The 25,287-nt window shown below is 48.1% G+C and overlaps 1 protein-coding gene across 1 annotated transcript in view; it reads left to right on the forward strand.

The window, feature by feature from the left end:
- SEC24D (SEC24 homolog D, COPII coat complex component) overlaps nt 1–25,287 on the forward strand; it is a 337,918-nt gene that overhangs the window by 96,327 nt on the left and 216,304 nt on the right. The window contains exons 3-4 of the mRNA XM_029613783.1: nt 5,745–5,877; nt 23,216–23,361. Coding sequence (XP_029469643.1) covers nt 5,745–5,877; nt 23,216–23,361 — 279 coding nt within the window. The remainder of the gene's footprint in view (nt 1–5,744; nt 5,878–23,215; nt 23,362–25,287) is intronic.

Here is a 25,287-nt window from a genome sequence, read left to right on the forward strand (position 1 = left end):
CGGCGGTTACGACCACATGGAGTGACCATTTCTAAAACGCAGACTTCAGTGAGCATGGATGTAGTGTTGGTTTTGTAAATATGGCGCCCCCTTGGGTCAGCCATTCAGTTTAGGAGCATCACTTCCCTAACCTGTGCACAGCCACGTCTCCTGGGCGCTCGATGCCACGGACCCGCCAGGGATGCACAGTTTATCCCTAGTGCATCCTTTTTAGAGTGACAGCTCCTATTGCATGGAGCATCCAGGAGAGGTGATTGTGCGCATGTTCAAAAAACGTGCGTCAGTTTGGATGCAAACCTTTAGTGCATCAGTATTGCATCGGCCTGTTCGCTGGCTAAAATGTAGCTTAGAAGAGGTCCGGGGGCATTTCTGAGAGGAGTTAGGTTAGCCGGCTAACTGATGTTCAGGGTTACCCGGATTACATATCCAACTAACTCTGGCCGTTGTGCCGTAGAGTCTTCTTAAAGTTAGCCAGATAAACTTATCAGCTGTCTGTATTCAGGAATATCTCTCTAAAGTTAACTGAATACGTTTATCTGGCAGACTTTGCAATCCAGCCAGTGACTGAATATGGTCCTCGCTGTTCGCAGCTTTAGGGACTCTGCATTGTTTTTCCGTACCGTGACTGCATTCTAAACATGTTAACACATGGCCCCATCTTCTATCATTGTAAAGACAAGAAACCCAAAAAAAAAAAGGTGACATTTAATTATATAAACTCCTACACTGATTCAGGCTTCAAGAAACTTTGTTGGCATGGCAGTTTGTACTGGTATAGGAAAATTAGCTCTTACCTGTTAATTTTCGTTCCTGGAGTACTACGGATCAGTCCAGACCGTGGAGTTGAGCCTCCTGTCCAGCATATGGAGACAGACTAAAACTGAAAAGGGTATCCTATATCAGGACAGACCCTACCCTGCAGCCCTTCAGTATAACCATTATCAAAGCAGAAAACTAATATAACCCAGGAAAAAGATCAAGTAAGTAAACACAACTCAAAAAAGTAACAGAGGAAACAATTATCAACAAGGAATGGACTCTGTAAAATAGCGCTCTTGCATATCCGTAAACATCACATAGATGCTTCCGGTGTCCTTAATATAATGAGAGAAATCCATCCAGGAACCTGTAGGAAAAGCTTCGAGAGGTCGGCAGAACCAGGGAAGGGCGTCTGGACTGATCCGTGGTACTACAGGAACGAAAATTAACAGGTAAGAACTAATTTTCCTTTCCCTGTACGTACCCGGATCAGTCCAGACCATGGGATGTACCAAAGCTTCCTTATACCGGGTGGGACCGAGACAGCCCCACTTGAAGCACCTGCCACCCAAAAGAACCAAAAACCGGGGCATGCAGGGCTAGACGATAATGCCGAGCAAAAGTATGCAGGGATGTCCATGTAGCGGCCCTGCAGATTGCCTGCAGAAAGACCGACTGACTCTCCGCCCACGAATTAGCTTGAGAACGCAAGGAGTGAGCCTTCAGACCCTCAGGAACTGACCAGCCTCGGCAAATATAGGCCGAGGCAATCGCTTCCTTCAGCCACAGAGCAATCGTAGTCCAAGAAGCCTGTTTTCCCTTATTTGGACCACTCCAGAGGACAAAAAGATGATCAGAGAGTCGAAACTCATTGGTGACTTAAAGATAACGGAGTAACACATGTTTCACGTCAAGCCGGCGAAGTTCGCCCCCATCAGGACCGGCGACATCATCCATGGAGAATGCCGGAAGCTCCACCGACTGATTAACATGGAAGGAAGAAACTACCTTCGGAAGAAAAGAAGGAACCATTTTGAGAGAGACTCCCGAATCCGAAAAACGGAGGGGTTCAAACGGAGCCACACAGAGAGCCCGGAGGACTAAATTGAGATTCCAGGACAGACATGTGGGTCAGACGGGGGGTCTCAAGTGTTTGGCGCCCTTCAAAAACCGAGTGACGTCCGGATGAGACGCCAAGGGGTGCCCTTCTACACGACCGAGAAGCGAACCGAAAGTGGACACTTGGACGCGCAACGAATTGAAGGAAAGACCCTTGGAGAGGCCCTTTTGGAGGAAGGAAAGAACCACGGAGACCGGCGCCGAGACACTCGAATCGTCACAGACAATCTCAAAGACCTTCCAAATACGGACATAAGCTAAAGAAGTAGATGGCTTATGCACCCGCAGGAGGGTGGGAATCACCTCCTCCTTATAGCCTTTACGTCTCAGCCGCCGCCGTTCAAAAGCCAGGCTGCTAGACAAAAGCGATCTGCCTGGTCGAAAAATACAGTACCCTGCCGTAGTAGACGAGGAAGATGGCTGAGACGAAGAGGACCGTCCGACGCCAGATTGACCAGATCCGCGAACCATGGCCTGTGGGGCCATTCGAGAGCTACCAGGATGACCGGCCCCTCGTGGAGCTCTATTCGTTGGAGGACTTTTCCCACGAGAGGCCACGGAGGGAACACAGAAACATCCGATGGCCAAGGGAGAGCGAGGGCATCCACTCCTTCCGAACAATGCTCCCTCCACCGGCCGAAGAACCTGTTGGCTTTGGAGTTGCGCAAAGTCGCCATGAGTTCTAGGTGAGGCGGGCCCCACCTGTTGATGATCAAGGTCATGGCCTCGTCCGAGAGCTCCCACTCTCCTGGATCAAGACGCTGACAACTGAGAAAATCGGCTTGTACATTCTCCTTGCCCGCTATGTGGGAGGCCGCTAGACAATCCAGGTGCCGCTCCGCCCAGGCAAGGAGCCGGCTGGCTTCCAGAGCCACTAGGCGACTCCTCGTGCCCCCCTGCCTGTTGATATAAGCTACCATCGTGGAGTTGTTGGAGAGGACCCTCACTGCTTTGCCGCGGAGCAGGGGTAAGAACACCTGTAGAGCTAGGTGTACTGCCCGGGCTTCCAGCCGATTGATGTGCCAGCGGGCTTGGACCGGGGACCAATAACCCTTCGTGGTCTGAGACTGGCAGACTGCCCCCCAGCCGGAGAGACTGGCATCCGTGGTGACTATGATCCACTGTGGAGTCCGAAGAGGCATTCCCCTCAGAAGATATGAGCATATGTGTATATTTACAAACCTCGTTGATTATTTAATGCAAATTTCCCCTTGTTATTCACACCCTCATTTATTCATTTGTTAACTTGTTTTATTTGTTCAATGTAAAGCGCCATGCCTGGCGTTTGTTTGTGTTACACTGTAAACCGATGTGATATCCTGGATGAATGTCGGTATATAAAAATTTTAAATAAAATAAATAAATAAATAAATAAATAGAAGATGCGGAAGCGAAAGCCACCACTGTATGTCGGCGATGGTAGAGGCCGAAAGCGGAAGAATCACTTGAAACTGCTCCGACACTGGCTGCCAGCGGGATAGCAAAGCTCTCTGTAACGGTCACATATGTGCAAAAGCCCAGGGGACTAGGTCGATGGTTGAGGCCATAGTCCCCAGGACATGGAGATAATCCCACGCCGTTGGGAGCTGGAGCGAAATAAGGTTGCTCACCTGATCGATGAGCTTGAATGCCCGAGCATGGGGCAGGAACACCTTGCCAAGCCGCATGTCAAAACGTGCCCCCAGAAATTCCAACACTTGGGAAGGCTGGAGATGGCTCTTCGGAAAGTTGACTATCCACCCTAGGGAGGTAAGAAGAACAAGAACCCGGTTGACTGCCTGCCGGCAGAGAATCTCCGACTTGGCCCATACGAGCCAGTCATCCAGATAGGGATGGACCAAGATGCCTTCCCATCAGAGAGCGGCCGCCACGACCACAATCACCTTGGTAAAGGTGCGCGGCGTGGTGGCGAGGCCGAAGGGCAGCACCCGGAACTGAAAGTGCTGGCCCAGAACATGGAAGCGAAGGAACCTCTGGTGTTCGGGACAAATCGGGATGTGTAAGTACGCCTCCGTGAGGTCGAGGGAGGCCAGATATCCGCCGGGATGTACAGCTGCTATGACCGCCCTCAGGGTCTCCATCCGAAAATGGGGCACCTTGAGAGCCCGGTTTACCCTCTTGAGGTCCAAGATCGGGCGAAAAGAGTCTTCCTTCTTTGGCACAATGAAGTAGATGGAATACTGGCCGGCGCCAATCTCTGCCTCCGGAACCGGGACAATGGCGCCCAGCTGCCGGAACCTGGTAAGAGTTTGGGCCACCGCATCCCGCTTTAGGCGCCCGCAGGGAGAGACTACATAGAGGTCCGGTAGATCCCGAGAAAATTCTAAAGCGTAGCCATCGTGGATTATCTCGAGAACCCACTGGTCCGATGTGATCTTGACCCATTCCTCGAAAAATAGGGAGAGGCGACCCCCTAGGTTGGGGACCGAGGAACAGGCCGACCGTATCTCATTGCGAAGCGGGCTACGGGGCGGCCCGCTGAGAGGCCCCCTCACGGAAGGGCCGGCGACCTCGAAAGGGCTGGGACCAAGATTGGGACCTGTAAGGGTACCCCCTGGCAGAAGTACCACGCCCGCGCGCTGCATACCGAAGTTGGCCCCGGAAATGGGAACGAGAAGGCATAAACGCCCGGGATTGTTTTGGCCGGTCCTGAGGCAGCTTATGAACCTTGTTCTCACCCAAGGAATTAATGAGCTGTTCCAGGTACCTCTGCCTGGGGACTCACAGGACTCAAATCGGGGGGGCCCCCGAAAAAATTTGTATCGTCGGTGCCAAGCAGCTCCGAATCAGGAGCTGCAGAAACCCCCAAAATGTCCGCCGTACCCGCGGTCTGCCGACCCGGGAACGGCCTGGCCACGCGACTAGAAGAGCGACCCCAGGCTAAATTTGAACGCTCCCCGCGAGAGGGCCCTTCACCCCCCGGTAAGCGGGCTGAGCAGAGCCCCTCACGTGAGATCCGCATCCGGGGCTCTCCACACGACAGGCAACAGAGATCAGGGAACCGCTGGGTGGGCTGTTGCATCTGCTGGAGACTGAGAAATACTGAAGGGCTGCAGGGTAGGCTCTGTCCTGATACAGGATTTCCTTTTCAGTTTTTGGTCTGTCTCCACCTGCTGGACAGGAGGCTCAACCCCACGGTCTGGACTGATCCGGGTACGGACAGGGAATCATCATTTCTAAAGCATTTCTAGGTGTACGCAGCACTGTACAGACACCCATAGGAGACAGTCCCTGCCCCATGGAGCTTACAGTCTCACCAAGGTAAACATACGTAACAAACAAGAGCCTAGGGGAAGCGTGCTTATTTATTTATTTATTTATTAAGGCTTTTATATACCGAATTTCTTGGTTGGGATTTATCAGAGGCTTCGAAAAGGCTGGATTTGAATACAGGAAGAGAGAGAGGGAGATGCAGGGACTCGGGGAGTCTGTTCTAGGCGTACGGCACAGCCAGGAAGCCGTTGTGGGGTCAGGAGCTGCCAGCGGAGGAGAAGGGCACAGGTAGGAGTGACCCTGCTGGGAGAAGGGAGATTGCACTTTTCCCCGGGAGGATGCAGGATCCCCAGGGCACTTGTGCCCAGCACAGGGCATGTGACAGGGAGGATCAGCACGTCCGTGGTCGCGCTGCCTCTGTCAGATGGTTTTAGAAGGGGATTCCAGGTGTCATTACTTGCATTTTATTTTAAGCTGATGATGCATTTTCTTTTAAATATTTTTATCCTGCTGAGCAAAACCTCCAAAGGGCACAGCCTCCTGTACGCGTTTCCCAACGCTCCATTCACACCAAGCTGAAAATGAGAACAAAAGTCACTGTCTCTCTCAGTTCCAGGCTTTCTTCTGAAACTTACGTCTTCTTCTTCTTTCAGCCGTATTGAAATCAACAGCAACTGCTGGATCACCTCCTCCTGCAAGCTTTGGTCCTCCACCCCCTGGCACCGGCCAGTTCAGTCAAAGTGGCACCCAGAATGGACCCAGTATCTCAGGAAACCCGCCTCCCAGGTGAGCAGAGCAATCTCACTTTCTTCCCTTCCGCGTTTGTGACACGAGGGCCACCGGCCCTTTCTCCGGAGGGAACACCCGCCAGAGGGCCTGAGAGGGCTTCCCGAGCGGCCCTGCTGACAGGGATTCCCACAGCAAGGCTTCTTCTATCAGTGTAGGCAGGCTCATGGTGGGGATCCCGAAAACCCCCAGCAGCTGGGGGAGGGGGGTCATGAGGACAAGCTTTGGGAAGCCGCAGTGCACCTAAGCCAAGCCGGGGACTTGGAAATGTGCAGCCCAGAAGGTTTGATTTCAATTATCTTTGCTTGAAAAAAAAAAAATCTCTTTTTTTAATCCTCCCCAGCTGGCTCCCATTAGACTGCTCTCATTCATTACCTCCAGTACTGGCCCGGGTTTTTCTTCCAACTATGTGCAAAGAAATCTAGCAGACGGAGGGGCCGATGCGAGAAAACTCGCGCTGAAAACTGGCGCCCGTTTCCCTAACGCACGCGCGCAGCCGCAGCTCCCGGCCGCCCGATGCGGTATCTAAATGAGGGGCCGCGTAAAAAAAGGCGCGCTGGAGGAGAATTGCGCGTTCCCTGGCGCTCGGTTGCATCGGGCGCCCACAGTTGCGCCGGGCGCTCAGTACGCGCGTCTGTTTTTATTCCGCTTCCTATTCTTAAAAATTATTTATTTAGCCATTTTCAAAATTATACAAAAAAAAGTAAATTGTTTGCGTAGGAAACGCATGGAGTCGTAGCACTGAACCACCAAAATATCTACATCTCAGGGGAAAATACAACAGAAAAACACTACATAGCGGGAATAAATACTTCCAAGCATTAGAAAGAGAAAAGAAGATCAGGAGGAAGGCAAAGAAGATTTCTGGGAGTTAAGCAAAGAAAACTAATGAAAGGAAAGGCGTTAGTGTAGATATAAAGTGATGTCTCTGCTCCCAGCACTGAGTCACTTATTACCTGAGGCACTGGGGAACAGGAGCAGGACCTTCAGGTCTCTATAAACTAATGAAAGGAAAGGCGTTAGTGTAGATATAAAGTGATGTCTCTGCTCCCAGCACTGAGTCACTTATTACCTGAGGCACTGGGGAACAGGACCAGGACCTTCAGGTCTCTATAAACTAATGAAAGGAAAGGCGTTAGTGTAGATATAAAGTGATGTCTCTGCTCCCAGCACTGAGTCACTTATTACCTGAGGCACTGGGGAACAGGAGCAGGACCTTCAGGTCTCTATAAACTAATGAAAGGAAAGGCGTTAGTGTAGATATAAAGTGATGTCTCTGCCCCCAGCACTGAGTCACTTATTACCTGAGGCACTGGGGAACAGGAGCAGGACCTTCAGGTCTCTATAAACTAATGAAAGGAAAGGCGTTAGTGTAGATATAAAGTGATGTCTCTGCTCCCAGCACTGAGTCACTTATTACCTGAGGCACTGGGGAACAGGACCAGGGCCTTCAGGTCTCTATAAACTAATGAAAGGAAAGGCGTTAGTGTAGATATAAAGTGATGTCTCTGCTCCCAGCACTGAGTCACTTATTACCTGAGGCACTGGGGAACAGGACCAGGACCTTCAGGTCTCTATAAACTAATGAAAGGAAAGGCGTTAGTGTAGATATAAAGTGATGTCTCTGCTCCCAGCACTGAGTCACTTATTACCTGAGGCACTGGGGAACAGGAGCAGGACCTTCAGGTCTCTATAAACTAATGAAAGGAAAGGCGTTAGTGTAGATATAAAGTGATGTCTCTGCTCCCAGCACTGAGTCACTTATTACCTGAGGCACTGGGGAACAGGAGCAGGACCTTCAGGTCTCTATAAACTAATGAAAGGAAAGGCGTTAGTGTAGATATAAAGTGATGTCTCTGCTCCCAGCACTGAGTCACTTATTACCTGAGGCACTGGGGAACAGGACCAGGACCTTCAGGTCTCTATAAACTAATGAAAGGAAAGGCGTTAGTGTAGATATAAAGTGATGTCTCTGCCCCCAGCACTGAGTCACTTATTACCTGAGGCACTGGGGAACAGGAGCAGGGCCTTCAGGTCTCTATAAACTAATGAAAGGAAAGGCGTTAGTGTAGATATAAAGTGATGTCTCTGCTCCCAGCACTGAGTCACTTATTACCTGAGGCACTGGGGAACAGGAGCAGGACCTTCAGGTCTCTATAAACTAATGAAAGGAAAGGCGTTAGTGTAGATATAAAGTGATGTCCCTGCTCCCAGCACTGAGTCACTTATTACCTGAGGCACTGGGGAACAGGAGCAGGACCTTCAGGTCTCTATAAACTAATGAAAGGAAAGGTGTTAGTGTAGATATAAAGTGATGTCTCTGCTCCCAGCACTGAGTCACTTATTACCTGAGGCACTGGGGAACAGGAGCAGGACCTTCAGGTCTCTATAAACTAATGAAAGGAAAGGCGTTAGTGTAGATATAAAGTGATGTCTCTGCTCCCAGCACTGAGTCACTTATTACCTGAGGCACTGGGGAACAGGACCAGGGCCTTCAGGTCTCTATAAACTAATGAAAGGAAAGGCGTTAGTGTAGATATAAAGTGATGTCTCTGCTCCCAGCACTGAGTCACTTATTACCTGAGGCACTGGGGAACAGGACCAGGACCTTCAGGTCTCTATAAACTAATGAAAGGAAAGGCGTTAGTGTAGATATAAAGTGATGTCTCTGCTCCCAGCACTGAGTCACTTATTACCTGAGGCACTGGGGAACAGGAGCCAGGACCTTCAGGTCTCTATAAACTAATGAAAGGAAAGGTGTTAGTGTAGATATAAAGTGATGTCTCTGCTCCCAGCACTGAGTCACTTATTACCTGAGGCACTGGGGAACAGGAGCAGGACCTTCAGGTCTCTATAAACTAATGAAAGGAAAGGCGTTAGTGTAGATATAAAGTGATGTCTCTGCTCCCAGCACTGAGTCACTTATTACCTGAGGCACTGGGGAACAGGACCAGGACCTTCAGGTCTCTATAAACTAATGAAAGGAAAGGCGTTAGTGTAGATATAAAGTGATGTCTCTGCTCCCAGCACTGAGTCACTTATTACCTGAGGCACTGGGGAACAGGAGCAGGACCTTCAGGTCTCTATAAACTAATGAAAGGAAAGGCGTTAGTGTAGATATAAAGTGATGTCTCTGCTCCCAGCACTGAGTCACTTATTACCTGAGGCACTGGGGAACAGGACCAGGGCCTTCAGGTCTCTATAAACTAATGAAAGGAAAGGCGTTAGTGTAGATATAAAGTGATGTCTCTGCTCCCAGCACTGAGTCACTTATTACCTGAGGCACTGGGGAACAGGAGCAGGACCTTCAGGTCTCTATAAACTAATGAAAGGAAAGGCGTTAGTGTAGATATAAAGTGATGTCTCTGCTCCCCAGCACTGAGTCACTTATTACCTGAGGCACTGGGGAACAGGAGCAGGGCCTTCAGGTCTCTATAAACTAATGAAAGGAAAGGCGTTAGTGTAGATATAAAGTGATGTCTCTGCTCCCAGCACTGAGTCACTTATTACCTGAGGCACTGGGGAACAGGAGCAGGACCTTCAGGTCTCTATAAACTAATGAAAGGAAAGGCGTTAGTGTAGATATAAAGTGATGTCTCTGCTCCCAGCACTGAGTCACTTATTACCTGAGGCACTGGGGAACAGGAGCAGGACCTTCAGGTCTCTATAAACTAATGAAAGGAAAGGTGTTAGTGTAGATATAAAGTGATGTCTCTGCTCCCAGCACTGAGTCACTTATTACCTGAGGCACTGGGGAACAGGACCAGGGCCTTCAGGTCTCTATAAACTAATGAAAGGAAAGGCGTTAGTGTAGATATAAAGTGATGTCTCTGCTCCCAGCACTGAGTCACTTATTACCTGAGGCACTGGGGAACAGGAGCAGGACCTTCAGGTCTCTATAAACTAATGAAAGGAAAGGCGTTAGTGTAGATATAAAGTGATGTCTCTGCTCCCAGCACTGAGTCACTTATTACCTGAGGCACTGGGGAACAGGAGCAGGACCTTCAGGTCTCTATAAACTAATGAAAGGAAAGGCGTTAGTGTAGATATAAAGTGATGTCTCTGCCCCCAGCACTGAGTCACTTATTACCTGAGGCACTGGGGAACAGGAGCAGGGCCTTCAGGTCTCTATAAACTAATGAAAGGAAAGGCGTTAGTGTAGATATAAAGTGATGTCTCTGCTCCCAGCACTGAGTCACTTATTACCTGAGGCACTGGGGAACAGGAGCAGGACCTTCAGGTCTCTATAAACTAATGAAAGGAAAGGCGTTAGTGTAGATATAAAGTGATGTCTCTGCTCCCAGCACTGAGTCACTTATTACCTGAGGCACTGGGGAACAGGAGCAGGACCTTCAGGTCTCTATAAACTAATGAAAGGAAAGGCGTTAGTGTAGATATAAAGTGATGTCTCTGCTCCCAGCACTGAGTCACTTATTACCTGAGGCACTGGGGAACAGGAGCAGGACCTTCAGGTCTCTATAAACTAATGAAAGGAAAGGCGTTAGTGTAGATATAAAGTGATGTCCCTGCTCCCAGCACTGAGTCACTTATTACCTGAGGCACTGGGGAACAGGAGCAGGACCTTCAGGTCTCTATAAACTAATGAAAGGAAAGGCGTTAGTGTAGATATAAAGTGATGTCTCTGCTCCCAGCACTGAGTCACTTATTACCTGAGGCACTGGGGAACAGGACCAGGACCTTCAGGTCTCTATAAACTAATGAAAGGAAAGGCGTTAGTGTAGATATAAAGTGATGTCTCTGCCCCCAGCACTGAGTCACTTATTACCTGAGGCACTGGGGAACAGGAGCAGGACCTTCAGGTCTCTATAAACTAATGAAAGGAAAGGCGTTAGTGTAGATATAAAGTGATGTCTCTGCTCCCAGCACTGAGTCACTTATTACCTGAGGCACTGGGGAACAGGAGCAGGGCCTTCAGGTCTCTATAAACTAATGAAAGGAAAGGCGTTAGTGTAGATATAAAGTGATGTCTCTGCTCCCAGCACTGAGTCACTTATTACCTGAGGCACTGGGGAACAGGAGCAGGACCTTCAGGTCTCTATAAACTAATGAAAGGAAAGGCGTTAGTGTAGATATAAAGTGATGTCTCTGCCCCCAGCACTGAGTCACTTATTACCTGAGGCACTGGGGAACAGGAGCAGGACCTTCAGGTCTCTATAAACTAATGAAAGGAAAGGCGTTAGTGTAGATATAAAGTGATGTCTCTGCTCCCAGCACTGAGTCACTTATTACCTGAGGCACTGGGGAACAGGAGCCAGGGACCTTCAGGTCTCTATAAACTAATGAAAGGAAAGGCGTTAGTGTAGATATAAAGTGATGTCTCTGCCCCCAGCACTGAGTCACTTATTACCTGAGGCACTGGGGAACAGGACCAGGACCTTCAGGTCTCTATAAACTAATGAAAGGAAAGGCGTTAGTGTAGATATAAAGTGATGTCTCTGCTCCCAGCACTGAGTCACTTATTACCTGAGGCACTGGGGAACAGGACCAGGGCCTTCAGGTCTCTATAAACTAATGAAAGGAAAGGCGTTAGTGTAGATATAAAGTGATGTCTCTGCTCCCAGCACTGAGTCACTTATTACCTGAGGCACTGGGGAACAGGAGCCAGGACCTTCAGGTCTCTATAAACTAATGAAAGGAAAGGCGTTAGTGTAGATATAAAGTGATGTCTCTGCTCCCAGCACTGAGTCACTTATTACCTGAGGCACTGGGGAACAGGAGCAGGACCTTCAGGTCTCTATAAACTAATGAAAGGAAAGGCGTTAGTGTAGATATAAAGTGATGTCCCTGCTCCCAGCACTGAGTCACTTATTACCTGAGGCACTGGGGAACAGGAGCAGGACCTTCAGGTCTCTATAAACTAATGAAAGGAAAGGCGTTAGTGTAGATATAAAGTGATGTCTCTGCTCCCAGCACTGAGTCACTTATTACCTGAGGCACTGGGGAACAGGAGCAGGACCTTCAGGTCTCTATAAACTAATGAAAGGAAAGGCGTTAGTGTAGATATAAAGTGATGTCTCTGCCCCCAGCACTGAGTCACTTATTACCTGAGGCACTGGGGAACAGGAGCAGGACCTTCAGGTCTCTATAAACTAATGAAAGGAAAGGCGTTAGTGTAGATATAAAGTGATGTCTCTGCTCCCAGCACTGAGTCACTTATTACCTGAGGCACTGGGGAACAGGAGCAGGACCTTCAGGTCTCTATAAACTAATGAAAGGAAAGGCGTTAGTGTAGATATAAAGTGATGTCTCTGCTCCCAGCACTGAGTCACTTATTACCTGAGGCACTGGGGAACAGGAGCAGGACCTTCAGGTCTCTATAAACTAATGAAAGGAAAGGCGTTAGTGTAGATATAAAGTGATGTCTCTGCCCCCAGCACTGAGTCACTTATTACCTGAGGCACTGGGGAACAGGAGCAGGACCTTCAGGTCTCTATAAACTAATGAAAGGAAAGGCGTTAGTGTAGATATAAAGTGATGTCTCTGCTCCCAGCACTGAGTCACTTATTACCTGAGGCACTGGGGAACAGGAGCAGGACCTTCAGGTCTCTATAAACTAATGAAAGGAAAGGTGTTAGTGTAGATATAAAGTGATGTCTCTGCTCCCAGCACTGAGTCACTTATTACCTGAGGCACTGGGGAACAGGAGCAGGACCTTCAGGTCTCTATAAACTAATGAAAGGAAAGGCGTTAGTGTAGATATAAAGTGATGTCTCTGCTCCCAGCACTGAGTCACTTATTACCTGAGGCACTGGGGAACAGGAGCCAGGGCCTTCAGGTCTCTATAAACTAATGAAAGGAAAGGCGTTAGTGTAGATATAAAGTGATGTCTCTGCTCCCAGCACTGAGTCACTTATTACCTGAGGCACTGGGGAACAGGAGCAGGACCTTCAGGTCTCTATAAACTAATGAAAGGAAAGGCGTTAGTGTAGATATAAAGTGATGTCTCTGCCCCCAGCACTGAGTCACTTATTACCTGAGGCACTGGGGAACAGGAGCAGGACCTTCAGGTCTCTATAAACTAATGAAAGGAAAGGCGTTAGTGTAGATATAAAGTGATGTCTCTGCCCCCAGCACTGAGTCACTTATTACCTGAGGCACTGGGGAACAGGAGCAGGACCTTCAGGTCTCTATAAACTAATGAAAGGAAAGGCGTTAGTGTAGATATAAAGTGATGTCTCTGCTCCCAGCACTGAGTCACTTATTACCTGAGGCACTGGGGAACAGGAGCAGGACCTTCAGGTCTCTATAAACTAATGAAAGGAAAGGTGTTAGTGTAGATATAAAGTGATGTCTCTGCTCCCAGCACTGAGTCACTTATTACCTGAGGCACTGGGGAACAGGAGCAGGACCTTCAGGCCTCTATAAACTAATGAAAGGAAAGGTGTTAGTGTAGATATAAAGTGATGTCTCTGCTCCCAGCACTGAGTCACTTATTACCTGAGGCACTGGGGAACAGGAGCAGGACCTTCAGGTCTCTATAAACTAATGAAAGGAAAGGCGTTAGTGTAGATATAAAGTGATGTCTCTGCTCCCAGCACTGAGTCACTTATTACCTGAGGCACTGGGGAACAGGAGCCAGGACCTTCAGGTCTCTATAAACTAATGAAAGGAAAGGCGTTAGTGTAGATATAAAGTGATGTCTCTGCTCCCAGCACTGAGTCACTTATTACCTGAGGCACTGGGGAACAGGAGCAGGACCTTCAGGTCTCTATAAACTAATGAAAGGAAAGGCGTTAGTGTAGATATAAAGTGATGTCTCTGCTCCCAGCACTGAGTCACTTATTACCTGAGGCACTGGGGAACAGGAGCAGGACCTTCAGGTCTCTATAAACTAATGAAAGGAAAGGCGTTAGTGTAGATATAAAGTGATGTCTCTGCTCCCAGCACTGAGTCACTTATTACCTGAGGCACTGGGGAACAGGAGCAGGACCTTCAGGTCTCTATAAACTAATGAAAGGAAAGGTGTTAGTGTAGATATAAAGTGATGTCTCTGCTCCCAGCACTGAGTCACTTATTACCTGAGGCACTGGGGAACAGGAGCAGGACCTTCAGGTCTCTATAAACTAATGAAAGGAAAGGTGTTAGTGTAGATATAAAGTGATGTCTCTGCTCCCAGCACTGAGTCACTTATTACCTGAGGCACTGGGGAACAGGAGCAGGACCTTCAGGTCTCTATAAACTAATGAAAGGAAAGGCGTTAGTGTAGATATAAAGTGATGTCTCTGCTCCCAGCACTGAGTCACTTATTACCTGAGGCACTGGGGAACAGGAGCAGGGCCTTCAGGTCTCTATAAACTAATGAAAGGAAAGGCGTTAGTGTAGATATAAAGTGATGTCTCTGCTCCCAGCACTGAGTCACTTATTACCTGAGGCACTGGGGAACAGGACCAGGACCTTCAGGTCTCTATAAACTAATGAAAGGAAAGGCGTTAGTGTAGATATAAAGTGATGTCTCTGCTCCCAGCACTGAGTCACTTATTACCTGAGGCACTGGGGAACAGGAGCAGGACCTTCAGGTCTCTATAAACTAATGAAAGGAAAGGCGTTAGTGTAGATATAAAGTGATGTCTCTGCTCCCAGCACTGAGTCACTTATTACCTGAGGCACTGGGGAACAGGAGCAGGACCTTCAGGTCTCTATAAACTAATGAAAGGAAAGGCGTTAGTGTAGATATAAAGTGATGTCTCTGCTCCCAGCACTGAGTCACTTATTACCTGAGGCACTGGGGAACAGGAGCAGGACCTTCAGGTCTCTATAAACTAATGAAAGGAAAGGCGTTAGTGTAGATATAAAGTGATGTCTCTGCTCCCAGCACTGAGTCACTTATTACCTGAGGCACTGGGGAACAGGAGCAGGACCTTCAGGTCTCTATAAACTAATGAAAGGAAAGGCGTTAGTGTAGATATAAAGTGATGTCTCTGCTCCCAGCACTGAGTCACTTATTACCTGAGGCACTGGGGAACAGGAGCAGGGCCTTCAGGTCTCTATAAACTAATGAAAGGAAAGGCGTTAGTGTAGATATAAAGTGATGTCTCTGCCCCCAGCACTGAGTCACTTATTACCTGAGGCACTGGGGAACAGGAGCAGGACCTTCAGGTCTCTATAAACTAATGAAAGGAAAGGCGTTAGTGTAGATATAAAGTGATGTCTCTGCTCCCAGCACTGAGTCACTTATTACCTGAGGCACTGGGGAACAGGAGCAGGACCTTCAGGTCTCTATAAACTAATGAAAGGAAAGGTGTTAGTGTAGATATAAAGTGATGTCTCTGCTCCCAGCACTGAGTCACTTATTACCTGAGGCACTGGGGAACAGGACCAGGACCTTCAGGTCTCTATAAACTAATGAAAGGAAAGGCGTTAGTGTAGATATAAAGTGATGTCTCTGCTCCCAGCACTGAGTCACTTATTACCTGAGGCACTGGGGAACAGGACCAGGACCTTCAGGTCTCTATAAACTAATGAAAGGAAAGGCGTTAGTGTAGATATAAAGTGATGTCTCTGCTCCCAGCACTGAGTCACTTATTACCTGAGGCACTGGGGAACAGGAGCAGGACCTTCAGGTCTCTATAAACTAATGAAAGGAAAGGCGTTAGTGTAGATATAAAGTGATGTCTCTGCTCCCAGCACTGAGTCACTTATTACCTGAGGCACTGGGGAACAGGACCAGGACCTTCAGGTCTCTATAAACTAATGAAAGGAAAGGCGTTAGTGTAGATATAAAGTGATGTCTCTGCTCCCAGCACTGAGTCACTTATTACCTGAGGCACTGGGGAACAGGAGCCAGGACCTTCAGGTCTCTATAAACTAATGAAAGGAAAGGCGTTAGTGTAGATATAAAGTGATGTCTCTGCTCCCAGCACTGAGTCACTTATTACCTGAGGCACTGGGGAACAGGAGCAGGACCTTCAGGTCTCTATAAACTAATGAAAGGAAAGGCGTTAGTGTAGATATAAAGTGATGTCTCTGCTCCCAGCACTGAGTCACTTATTACCTGAGGCACTGGGGAACAGGAGCAGGGCCTTCAGGTCTCTATAAACTAATGAAAGGAAAGGCGTTAGTGTAGATATAAAGTGATGTCTCTGCTCCCAGCACTGAGTCACTTATTACCTGAGGCACTGGGGAACAGGACCAGGACCTTCAGGTCTCTATAAACTAATGAAAGGAAAGGCGTTAGTGTAGATATAAAGTGATGTCTCTGCTCCCAGCACTGAGTCACTTATTACCTGAGGCACTGGGGAACAGGAGCAGGACCTTCAGGTCTCTATAAACTAATGAAAGGAAAGGCGTTAGTGTAGATATAAAGTGATGTCTCTGCCCCCAGCACTGAGTCACTTATTACCTGAGGCACTGGGGAACAGGAGCAGGACCTTCAGGTCTCTATAAACTAATGAAAGGAAAGGCGTTAGTGTAGATATAAAGTGATGTCTCTGCTCCCAGCACTGAGTCACTTATTACCTGAGGCACTGGGGAACAGGAGCCAGGACCTTCAGGTCTCTATAAACTAATGAAAGGAAAGGCGTTAGTGTAGATATAAAGTGATGTCTCTGCTCCCAGCACTGAGTCACTTATTACCTGAGGCACTGGGGAACAGGAGCAGGACCTTCAGGTCTCTATAAACTAATGAAAGGAAAGGCGTTAGTGTAGATATAAAGTGATGTCTCTGCTCCCAGCACTGAGTCACTTATTACCTGAGGCACTGGGGAACAGGACCAGGACCTTCAGGTCTCTATAAACTAATGAAAGGAAAGGCGTTAGTGTAGATATAAAGTGATGTCTCTGCTCCCAGCACTGAGTCACTTATTACCTGAGGCACTGGGGAACAGGAGCAGGACCTTCAGGTCTCTATAAACTAATGAAAGGAAAGGCGTTAGTGTAGATATAAAGTGATGTCTCTGCTCCCAGCACTGAGTCACTTATTACCTGAGGCACTGGGGAACAGGAGCAGGACCTTCAGGTCTCTATAAACTAATGAAAGGAAAGGCGTTAGTGTAGATATAAAGTGATGTCTCTGCCCCCAGCACTGAGTCACTTATTACCTGAGGCACTGGGGAACAGGACCAGGACCTTCAGGTCTCTATAAACTAATGAAAGGAAAGGCGTTAGTGTAGATATAAAGTGATGTCTCTGCCCCCAGCACTGAGTCACTTATTACCTGAGGCACTGGGGAACAGGAGCAGGACCTTCAGGTCTCTATAAACTAATGAAAGGAAAGGCGTTAGTGTAGATATAAAGTGATGTCTCTGCTCCCAGCACTGAGTCACTTATTACCTGAGGCACTGGGGAACAGGAGCAGGACCTTCAGGTCTCTATAAACTAATGAAAGGAAAGGTGTTAGTGTAGATATAAAGTGATGTCTCTGCTCCCAGCACTGAGTCACTTATTACCTGAGGCACTGGGGAACAGGAGCAGGACCTTCAGGTCTCTATAAACTAATGAAAGGAAAGGCGTTAGTGTAGATATAAAGTGATGTCTCTGCTCCCAGCACTGAGTCACTTATTACCTGAGGCACTGGGGAACAGGAGCAGGACCTTCAGGTCTCTATAAACTAATGAAAGGAAAGGCGTTAGTGTAGATATAAAGTGATGTCTCTGCTCCCAGCACTGAGTCACTTATTACCTGAGGCACTGGGGAACAGGACCAGGACCTTCAGGTCTCTATAAACTAATGAAAGGAAAGGCGTTAGTGTAGATATAAAGTGATGTCTCTGCTCCCAGCACTGAGTCACTTATTACCTGAGGCACTGGGGAACAGGACCAGGACCTTCAGGTCTCTATAAACTAATGAAAGGAAAGGCGTTAGTGTAGATATAAAGTGATGTCTCTGCTCCCAGCACTGAGTCACTTATTACCTGAGGCACTGGGGAACAGGACCAGGACCTTCAGGTCTCTATAAACTAATGAAAGGAAAGGCGTTAGTGTAGATATAAAGTGATGTCTCTGCTCCCAGCACTGAGTCACTTATTACCTGAGGCACTGGGGAACAGGAGCAGGACCTTCAGGTCTCTATAAACTAATGAAAGGAAAGGCGTTAGTGTAGATATAAAGTGATGTCTCTGCCCCCAGCACTGAGTCACTTATTACCTGAGGCACTGGGGAACAGGAGCAGGACCTTCAGGTCTCTATAAACTAATGAAAGGAAAGGCGTTAGTGTAGATATAAAGTGATGTCTCTGCTCCCAGCACTGAGTCACTTATTACCTGAGGCACTGGGGAACAGGACCAGGACCTTCAGGTCTCTATAAACTAATGAAAGGAAAGGCGTTAGTGTAGATATAAAGTGATGTCTCTGCTCCCAGCACTGAGTCACTTATTACCTGAGGCACTGGGGAACAGGAGCCAGGGACCTTCAGGTCTCTATAAACTAATGAAAGGAAAGGCGTTAGTGTAGATATAAAGTGATGTCTCTGCTCCCAGCACTGAGTCACTTATTACCTGAGGCACTGGGGAACAGGAGCCAGGACCTTCAGGTCTCTATAAACTAATGAAAGGAAAGGCGTTAGTGTAGATATAAAGTGATGTCTCTGCTCCCAGCACTGAGTCACTTATTACCTGAGGCACTGGGGAACAGGAGCAGGGACCTTCAGGTCTCTATAAACTAATGAAAGGAAAGGCGTTAGTGTAGATATAAAGTGATGTCTCTGCTCCCAGCACTGAGTCACTTATTACCTGAGGCACTGGGGAACAGGACCAGGACCTTCAGGTCTCTATAAACTAATGAAAGGAAAGGCGTTAGTGTAGATATAAAGTGATGTCTCTGCTCCCAGCACTGAGTCACTTATTACCTGAGGCACTGGGGAACAGGACCAGGACCTTCAGGTCTCTATAAACTAATGAAAGGAAAGGCGTTAGTGTAGATATAAAGTGATGTCTCTGCTCCCAGCACTGAGTCACTTATTACCTGAGGCACTGGGGAACAGGAGCAGGACCTTCAGGTCTCTATAAACTAATGAAAGGAAAGGCGTTAGTGTAGATATAAAGTGATGTCTCTGCTCCCAGCACTGAGTCACTTATTACCTGAGGCACTGGGGAACAGGAGCAGGACCTTCAGGTCTCTATAAACTAATGAAAGGAAAGGCGTTAGTGTAGATATAAAGTGATGTCTCTGCTCCCAGCACTGAGTCACTTATTACCTGAGGCACTGGGGAACAGGACCAGGACCTTCAGGTCTCTATAAACTAATGAAAGGAAAGGCGTTAGTGTAGATATAAAGTGATGTCTCTGCTCCCAGCACTGAGTCACTTATTACCTGAGGCACTGGGGAACAGGAGCAGGACCTTCAGGTCTCTATAAACTAATGAAAGGAAAGGCGTTAGTGTAGATATAAAGTGATGTCTCTGCTCCCAGCACTGAGTCACTTATTACCTGAGGCACTGGGGAACAGGAGCAGGACCTTCAGGTCTCTATAAACTAATGAAAGGAAAGGCGTTAGTGTAGATATAAAGTGATGTCCCTGCTCCCAGCACTGAGTCACTTATTACCTGAGGCACTGGGGAACAGGAGCAGGACCTTCAGGTCTCTATAAACTAATGAAAGGAAAGGCGTTAGTGTAGATATAAAGTGATGTCTCTGCTCCCAGCACTGAGTCACTTATTACCTGAGGCACTGGGGAACAGGAGCAGGACCTTCAGGTCTCTATAAACTAATGAAAGGAAAGGCGTTAGTGTAGATATAAAGTGATGTCTCTGCTCCCAGCACTGAGTCACTTATTACCTGAGGCACTGGGGAACAGGAGCAGGACCTTCAGGTCTCTATAAACTAATGAAAGGAAAGGTGTTAGTGTAGATATAAAGTGATGTCTCTGCTCCCAGCACTGAGTCACTTATTACCTGAGGCACTGGGGAACAGGAGCCAGGACCTTCAGGTCTCTATAAACTAATGAAAGGAAAGGCGTTAGTGTAGATATAAAGTGATGTCTCTGCTCCCAGCACTGAGTCACTTATTACCTGAGGCACTGGGGAACAGGAGCCAGGACCTTCAGGTCTCTATAAACTAATGAAAGGAAAGGCGTTAGTGTAGATATAAAGTGATGTCTCTGCTCCCAGCACTGAGTCACTTATTACCTGAGGCACTGGGGAACAGGAGCAGGACCTTCAGGTCTCTATAAACTAATGAAAGGAAAGGCGTTAGTGTAGATATAAAGTGATGTCCCTGCTCCCAGCACTGAGTCACTTATTACCTGAGGCACTGGGGAACAGGACCAGGACCTTCAGGTCTCTATAAACTAATGAAAGGAAAGGCGTTAGTGTAGATATAAAGTGATGTCTCTGCTCCCAGCACTGAGTCACTTATTACCTGAGGCACTGGGGAACAGGAGCAGGACCTTCAGGTCTCTATAAACTAATGAAAGGAAAGGCGTTAGTGTAGATATAAAGTGATGTCTCTGCTCCCAGCACTGAGTCACTTATTACCTGAGGCACTGGGGAACAGGAGCCAGGGCCTTCAGGCCTCTATAAACTAATGAAAGGAAAGGCGTTAGTGTAGATATAAAGTGATGTCTCTGCTCCCAGCACTGAGTCACTTATTACCTGAGGCACTGGGGAACAGGACCAGGACCTTCAGGTCTCTATAAACTAATGAAAGGAAAGGCGTTAGTGTAGATATAAAGTGATGTCTCTGCTCCCAGCACTGAGTCACTTATTACCTGAGGCACTGGGGAACAGGAGCAGGACCTTCAGGTCTCTATAAACTAATGAAAGGAAAGGCGTTAGTGTAGATATAAAGTGATGTCTCTGCTCCCAGCACTGAGTCACTTATTACCTGAGGCACTGGGGAACAGGAGCAGGACCTTCAGGTCTCTATAAACTAATGAAAGGAAAGGCGTTAGTGTAGATATAAAGTGATGTCTCTGCTCCCAGCACTGAGTCACTTATTACCTGAGGCACTGGGGAACAGGAGCAGGACCTTCAGGTCTCTATAAACTAATGAAAGGAAAGGCGTTAGTGTAGATATAAAGTGATGTCTCTGCTCCCAGCACTGAGTCACTTATTACCTGAGGCACTGGGGAACAGGAGCAGGACCTTCAGGTCTCTATAAACTAATGAAAGGAAAGGCGTTAGTGTAGATATAAAGTGATGTCTCTGCCCCCAGCACTGAGTCACTTATTACCTGAGGCACTGGGGAACAGGAGCAGGACCTTCAGGTCTCTATAAACTAATGAAAGGAAAGGCGTTAGTGTAGATATAAAGTGATGTCTCTGCTCCCAGCACTGAGTCACTTATTACCTGAGGCACTGGGGAACAGGAGCAGGACCTTCAGGTCTCTATAAACTAATGAAAGGAAAGGCGTTAGTGTAGATATAAAGTGATGTCTCTGCCCCCAGCACTGAGTCACTTATTACCTGAGGCACTGGGGAACAGGACCAGGACCTTCAGGTCTCTATAAACTAATGAAAGGAAAGGCGTTAGTGTAGATATAAAGTGATGTCTCTGCTCCCAGCACTGAGTCACTTATTACCTGAGGCACTGGGGAACAGGAGCAGGACCTTCAGGTCTCTATAAACTAATGAAAGGAAAGGCGTTAGTGTAGATATAAAGTGATGTCTCTGCTCCCAGCACTGAGTCACTTATTACCTGAGGCACTGGGGAACAGGACCAGGACCTTCAGGTCTCTATAAACTAATGAAAGGAAAGGCGTTAGTGTAGATATAAAGTGATGTCTCTGCTCCCAGCACTGAGTCACTTATTACCTGAGGCACTGGGGAACAGGACCAGGACCTTCAGGTCTCTATAAACTAATGAAAGGAAAGGTGTTAGTGTAGATATAAAGTGATGTCTCTGCCCCCAGCACTGAGTCACTTATTACCTGAGGCACTGGGGAACAGGAGCAGGACCTTCAGGTCTCTATAAACTAATGAAAGGAAAGGCGTTAGTGTAGATATAAAGTGATGTCTCTGCTCCCAGCACTGAGTCACTTATTACCTGAGGCACTGGGGAACAGGAGCAGGACCTTCAGGTCTCTATAAACTAATGAAAGGAAAGGCGTTAGTGTAGATATAAAGTGATGTCTCTGCTCCCAGCACTGAGTCACTTATTACCTGAGGCACTGGGGAACAGGACCAGGACCTTCAGGTCTCTATAAACTAATGAAAGGAAAGGCGTTAGTGTAGATATAAAGTGATGTCTCTGCTCCCAGCACTGAGTCACTTATTACCTGAGGCACTGGGGAACAGGACCAGGACCTTCAGGTCTCTATAAACTAATGAAAGGAAAGGCGTTAGTGTAGATATAAAGTGATGTCTCTGCTCCCAGCACTGAGTCACTTATTACCTGAGGCACTGGGGAACAGGACCAGGACCTTCAGGTCTCTATAAACTAATGAAAGGAAAGGCGTTAGTGTAGATATAAAGTGATGTCTCTGCTTCCCAGCACTGAGTCACTTATTACCTGAGGCACTGGGGAAGAGGACCACGGTCTTCGGGCCTCCACAAATAGTTTCAATTGTTCCGGCAGGAAAAAAAAAGAAACATTCAGGGGTAACGGAGTGAAAAAGGAAAACCTAAACTCACGATTTCCCGCCTGAAACCTTGGGTAGCTTTGACTATAAAAAGGAGAGAAGGCCTCTTGAAGTAATTACGCATTACCTTACTCAGATCCGCTGGAGGCCAGTGGGGCACAAATACCACTTCTTCGGGCCCATTTCGCCGTCATTTTGCCGAGCTGGCTGACGTGCCCCATGCTATGGCCGTCTAAACTGTGTGGCCGTAAAGACACTTGGGGTTTTTTTTTATCAAGCCAATACGCGTGTATATTTCTCCACCGCAAGCTGTTAATCGAAGTGTCCCAACTCATCATAACACAGAGGACCGCAGTTTTTAAATTACTCATGAGCCCTTGGCTCGCGGATTGACTTTTCGCCACCTCCGGGGCTGGAGCTGAATTTGCCGCGTTAAAAGGTGTGCTTTGGGCACCCAGCGCGTTCTTGCATCGGGGGTGGGGGATGGGTAATAGCTCACAGCCTCATCTACAAGGAATTTACATGTGATGGGCGCTATCGGCTGCGCATTTTGGAGACGCTGCTGATCTCCTTATTGCATTGGGTGCTAGTCTAGCTGTAAACCCGGCGCCAGGCTGCAGGCGCTTTGTTGCATCGGCCCTTTAGCGTGCAGTTTGCATCTCTTCTGATGCGCTGAGCACGGCGCTCGCCATGTCAGGACCACGTAATTTAGGGATTCTGTTGCAATAGTGAAGAATAATGTGCTGGCCAGATAACTGTAGGTCGGAATGCGTACCGTATTTGCTAACTGACGAAACTTCAGAATTTGATTAAGTAACTGTATAAATAGCAAACAGAAATACCACAATGAATGCTTTCTTTCCGCAGCTTCCAAGGTGTCCCACCTCCGAACAGTGCAGCCGCAGCGTCTCTTGCACCCTACGGCCATCCATCACCCTACCCCAGCCCTGCACCTCCTTCATCCACACAGCAAGTGACAAATCAGCTGGGCAACATGCAGCTGGGAGGCTATGGTACTTGTCAGGGTTTGTTATCAATGTTCAGAGCAATCAGAGAGCCCTGCCGGGTACAGGGGTACAGACCAGGTGTCCTGAGGGAAGGCACAGCTTCAGCTAGCTTTGTTTGTTTATATATGGGATTTCAGGTTTGTGTAGTTCATGGAGAAGATAGGAAAATTAGTTCTTACCTGTTAATTTTCGTTCTTGTAGTACCACGGATCAGTCCAGACTGTGGGTTGAGCCTCCTTTCCAGCAGGTGGAGACAGACCAAAACTGAAAGGATATCCTATATGAGGACAGAGCCTATCCGGATACCCTTCAGTATAACCAATGTCAAAGCATAAAACAATAAACCCAGAATAGGATCAAGCAAGTAACCATAAAGCTCAAAGGAGCAACTGTAGAACAATGAATGAACATGGTATAGCTATACATTCTTGCATATATTTGGTGTTTAAACGACCAAGGCTTCCGGTGTAATTGCTCAGTATTCTTGCACAAAAACATGAAGTATTAGAATCTGCAAACCTGCAAGAAACAAGCTTCGAGAGGACAGAAAGAAGACAGACAGGGAAGGGCGTCTGGACTGATCCGTGGTACTACAGGAACAAAAATTAACAGGTAAGAACTAATTTTCCTTTCCCTGTACGTACCCGGATCAGTCCAGACTGTGGGATGTACTAAAGCTTCCCTAAACTGGGTGGGACCGAGACAGTCCCGCTCGAAGCACTTGCCGCCCAAAGGATCCAACAACCGGAGCCTGCACATCCAGACGGTAGTGTCGAGAAAAAGTATGTAAGGACGTCCATGTGGCGGCCCTGCAAATTTCCTGCGGAGAAACAAATTGACTCTCCGCTCAAGAGGTGGCTTGAGAGTGTAGAGAATGAGCCTTGAGGCCCTCAGGAACAGGTCGACCTTGGCAAAGATAGGCCGAGGATATGGCTTCCTTCAACCACCGTGCAATAGTGGTCTTAGAAGCTGGCTTACCCCGATTGGGACCACTCCAGAGGACGAAGAGATGGTCCGAGACCTGAAAGTCGTTTCAGGTCTCGGAACAGTTTCACATGGTCCTCCCGTTTTTGGCCTCTACAGTCGACAACTTGCAGTGGTGGCTATCGCTTCCTCATCTCCTCCAGGGATGCCTCTCCAAGTGCCACCGTGGACGATAGTAACCATGGACGCCAATCTGTCGGGCCAATCAGTCGTTAGTAACCTGGAGGTAGCAAAGCAGAACTCGTTTGACGTCCAGCCGACGGAGATCACCCCCAGTTGTACCCGCAGCCTCCTCCGGGGAGAATGCCGGGAGTTCCACCGACTGGTTGACATGAAAACTTGAGACGACTTTAGGTAAGCAAGAAGGGACTGTCTTAAGAGAGACCCCGGAATCGGAGAAGGCAAAAAGGGCTCTCGACAGGACAACGCTTGAATCTCGGAGATCCGCCGAGCGGAAGAAATGGAGACCAAAAAGACAGCCTTTAGCGTAAGGTCTTTTAGCGTTGCGCGACGGAGAGGTTCGAATGGGGCCGCACAGAGGGCCCGAAGGATCAGGTTAAGACTCCACGACGGACAAGTGGCACGAGAAGGGGGGCGAAGATGCTTAACGCCCCTCAGAAAGCGAATCACGTCCGGATGAGCTGCTAGGTAATGACCTTCCACCTGACCCAGGAGAGAGCCGAGCGTGAAAACTTGAACTTGCAGAGAACTGAGGGAGAGGCCCTTGGAGAGACCCTTCTGAAGAAAAGACAAAACCACAGAGACCGGGGCGGAGCGCACTGGGATACCCGATTCCTCACAAACCGACTCAAAAACCTTCCAGATACGCACGTAGGCCAGGGAAGTCGACTGTTTTCGGGCCCGTAGCAAGGTGGAGATGACCTCCTCCTTATAGACCTTATGCCTTAGGTGTCGCCGTTCAAAAGCCAGGCCGCTAGACAGAAGCAA

This window comes from Rhinatrema bivittatum, chromosome 1, assembly GCF_901001135.1.
Source record: "Rhinatrema bivittatum chromosome 1, aRhiBiv1.1, whole genome shotgun sequence".
Taxonomy (NCBI): domain Eukaryota; kingdom Metazoa; phylum Chordata; class Amphibia; order Gymnophiona; family Rhinatrematidae; genus Rhinatrema; species Rhinatrema bivittatum.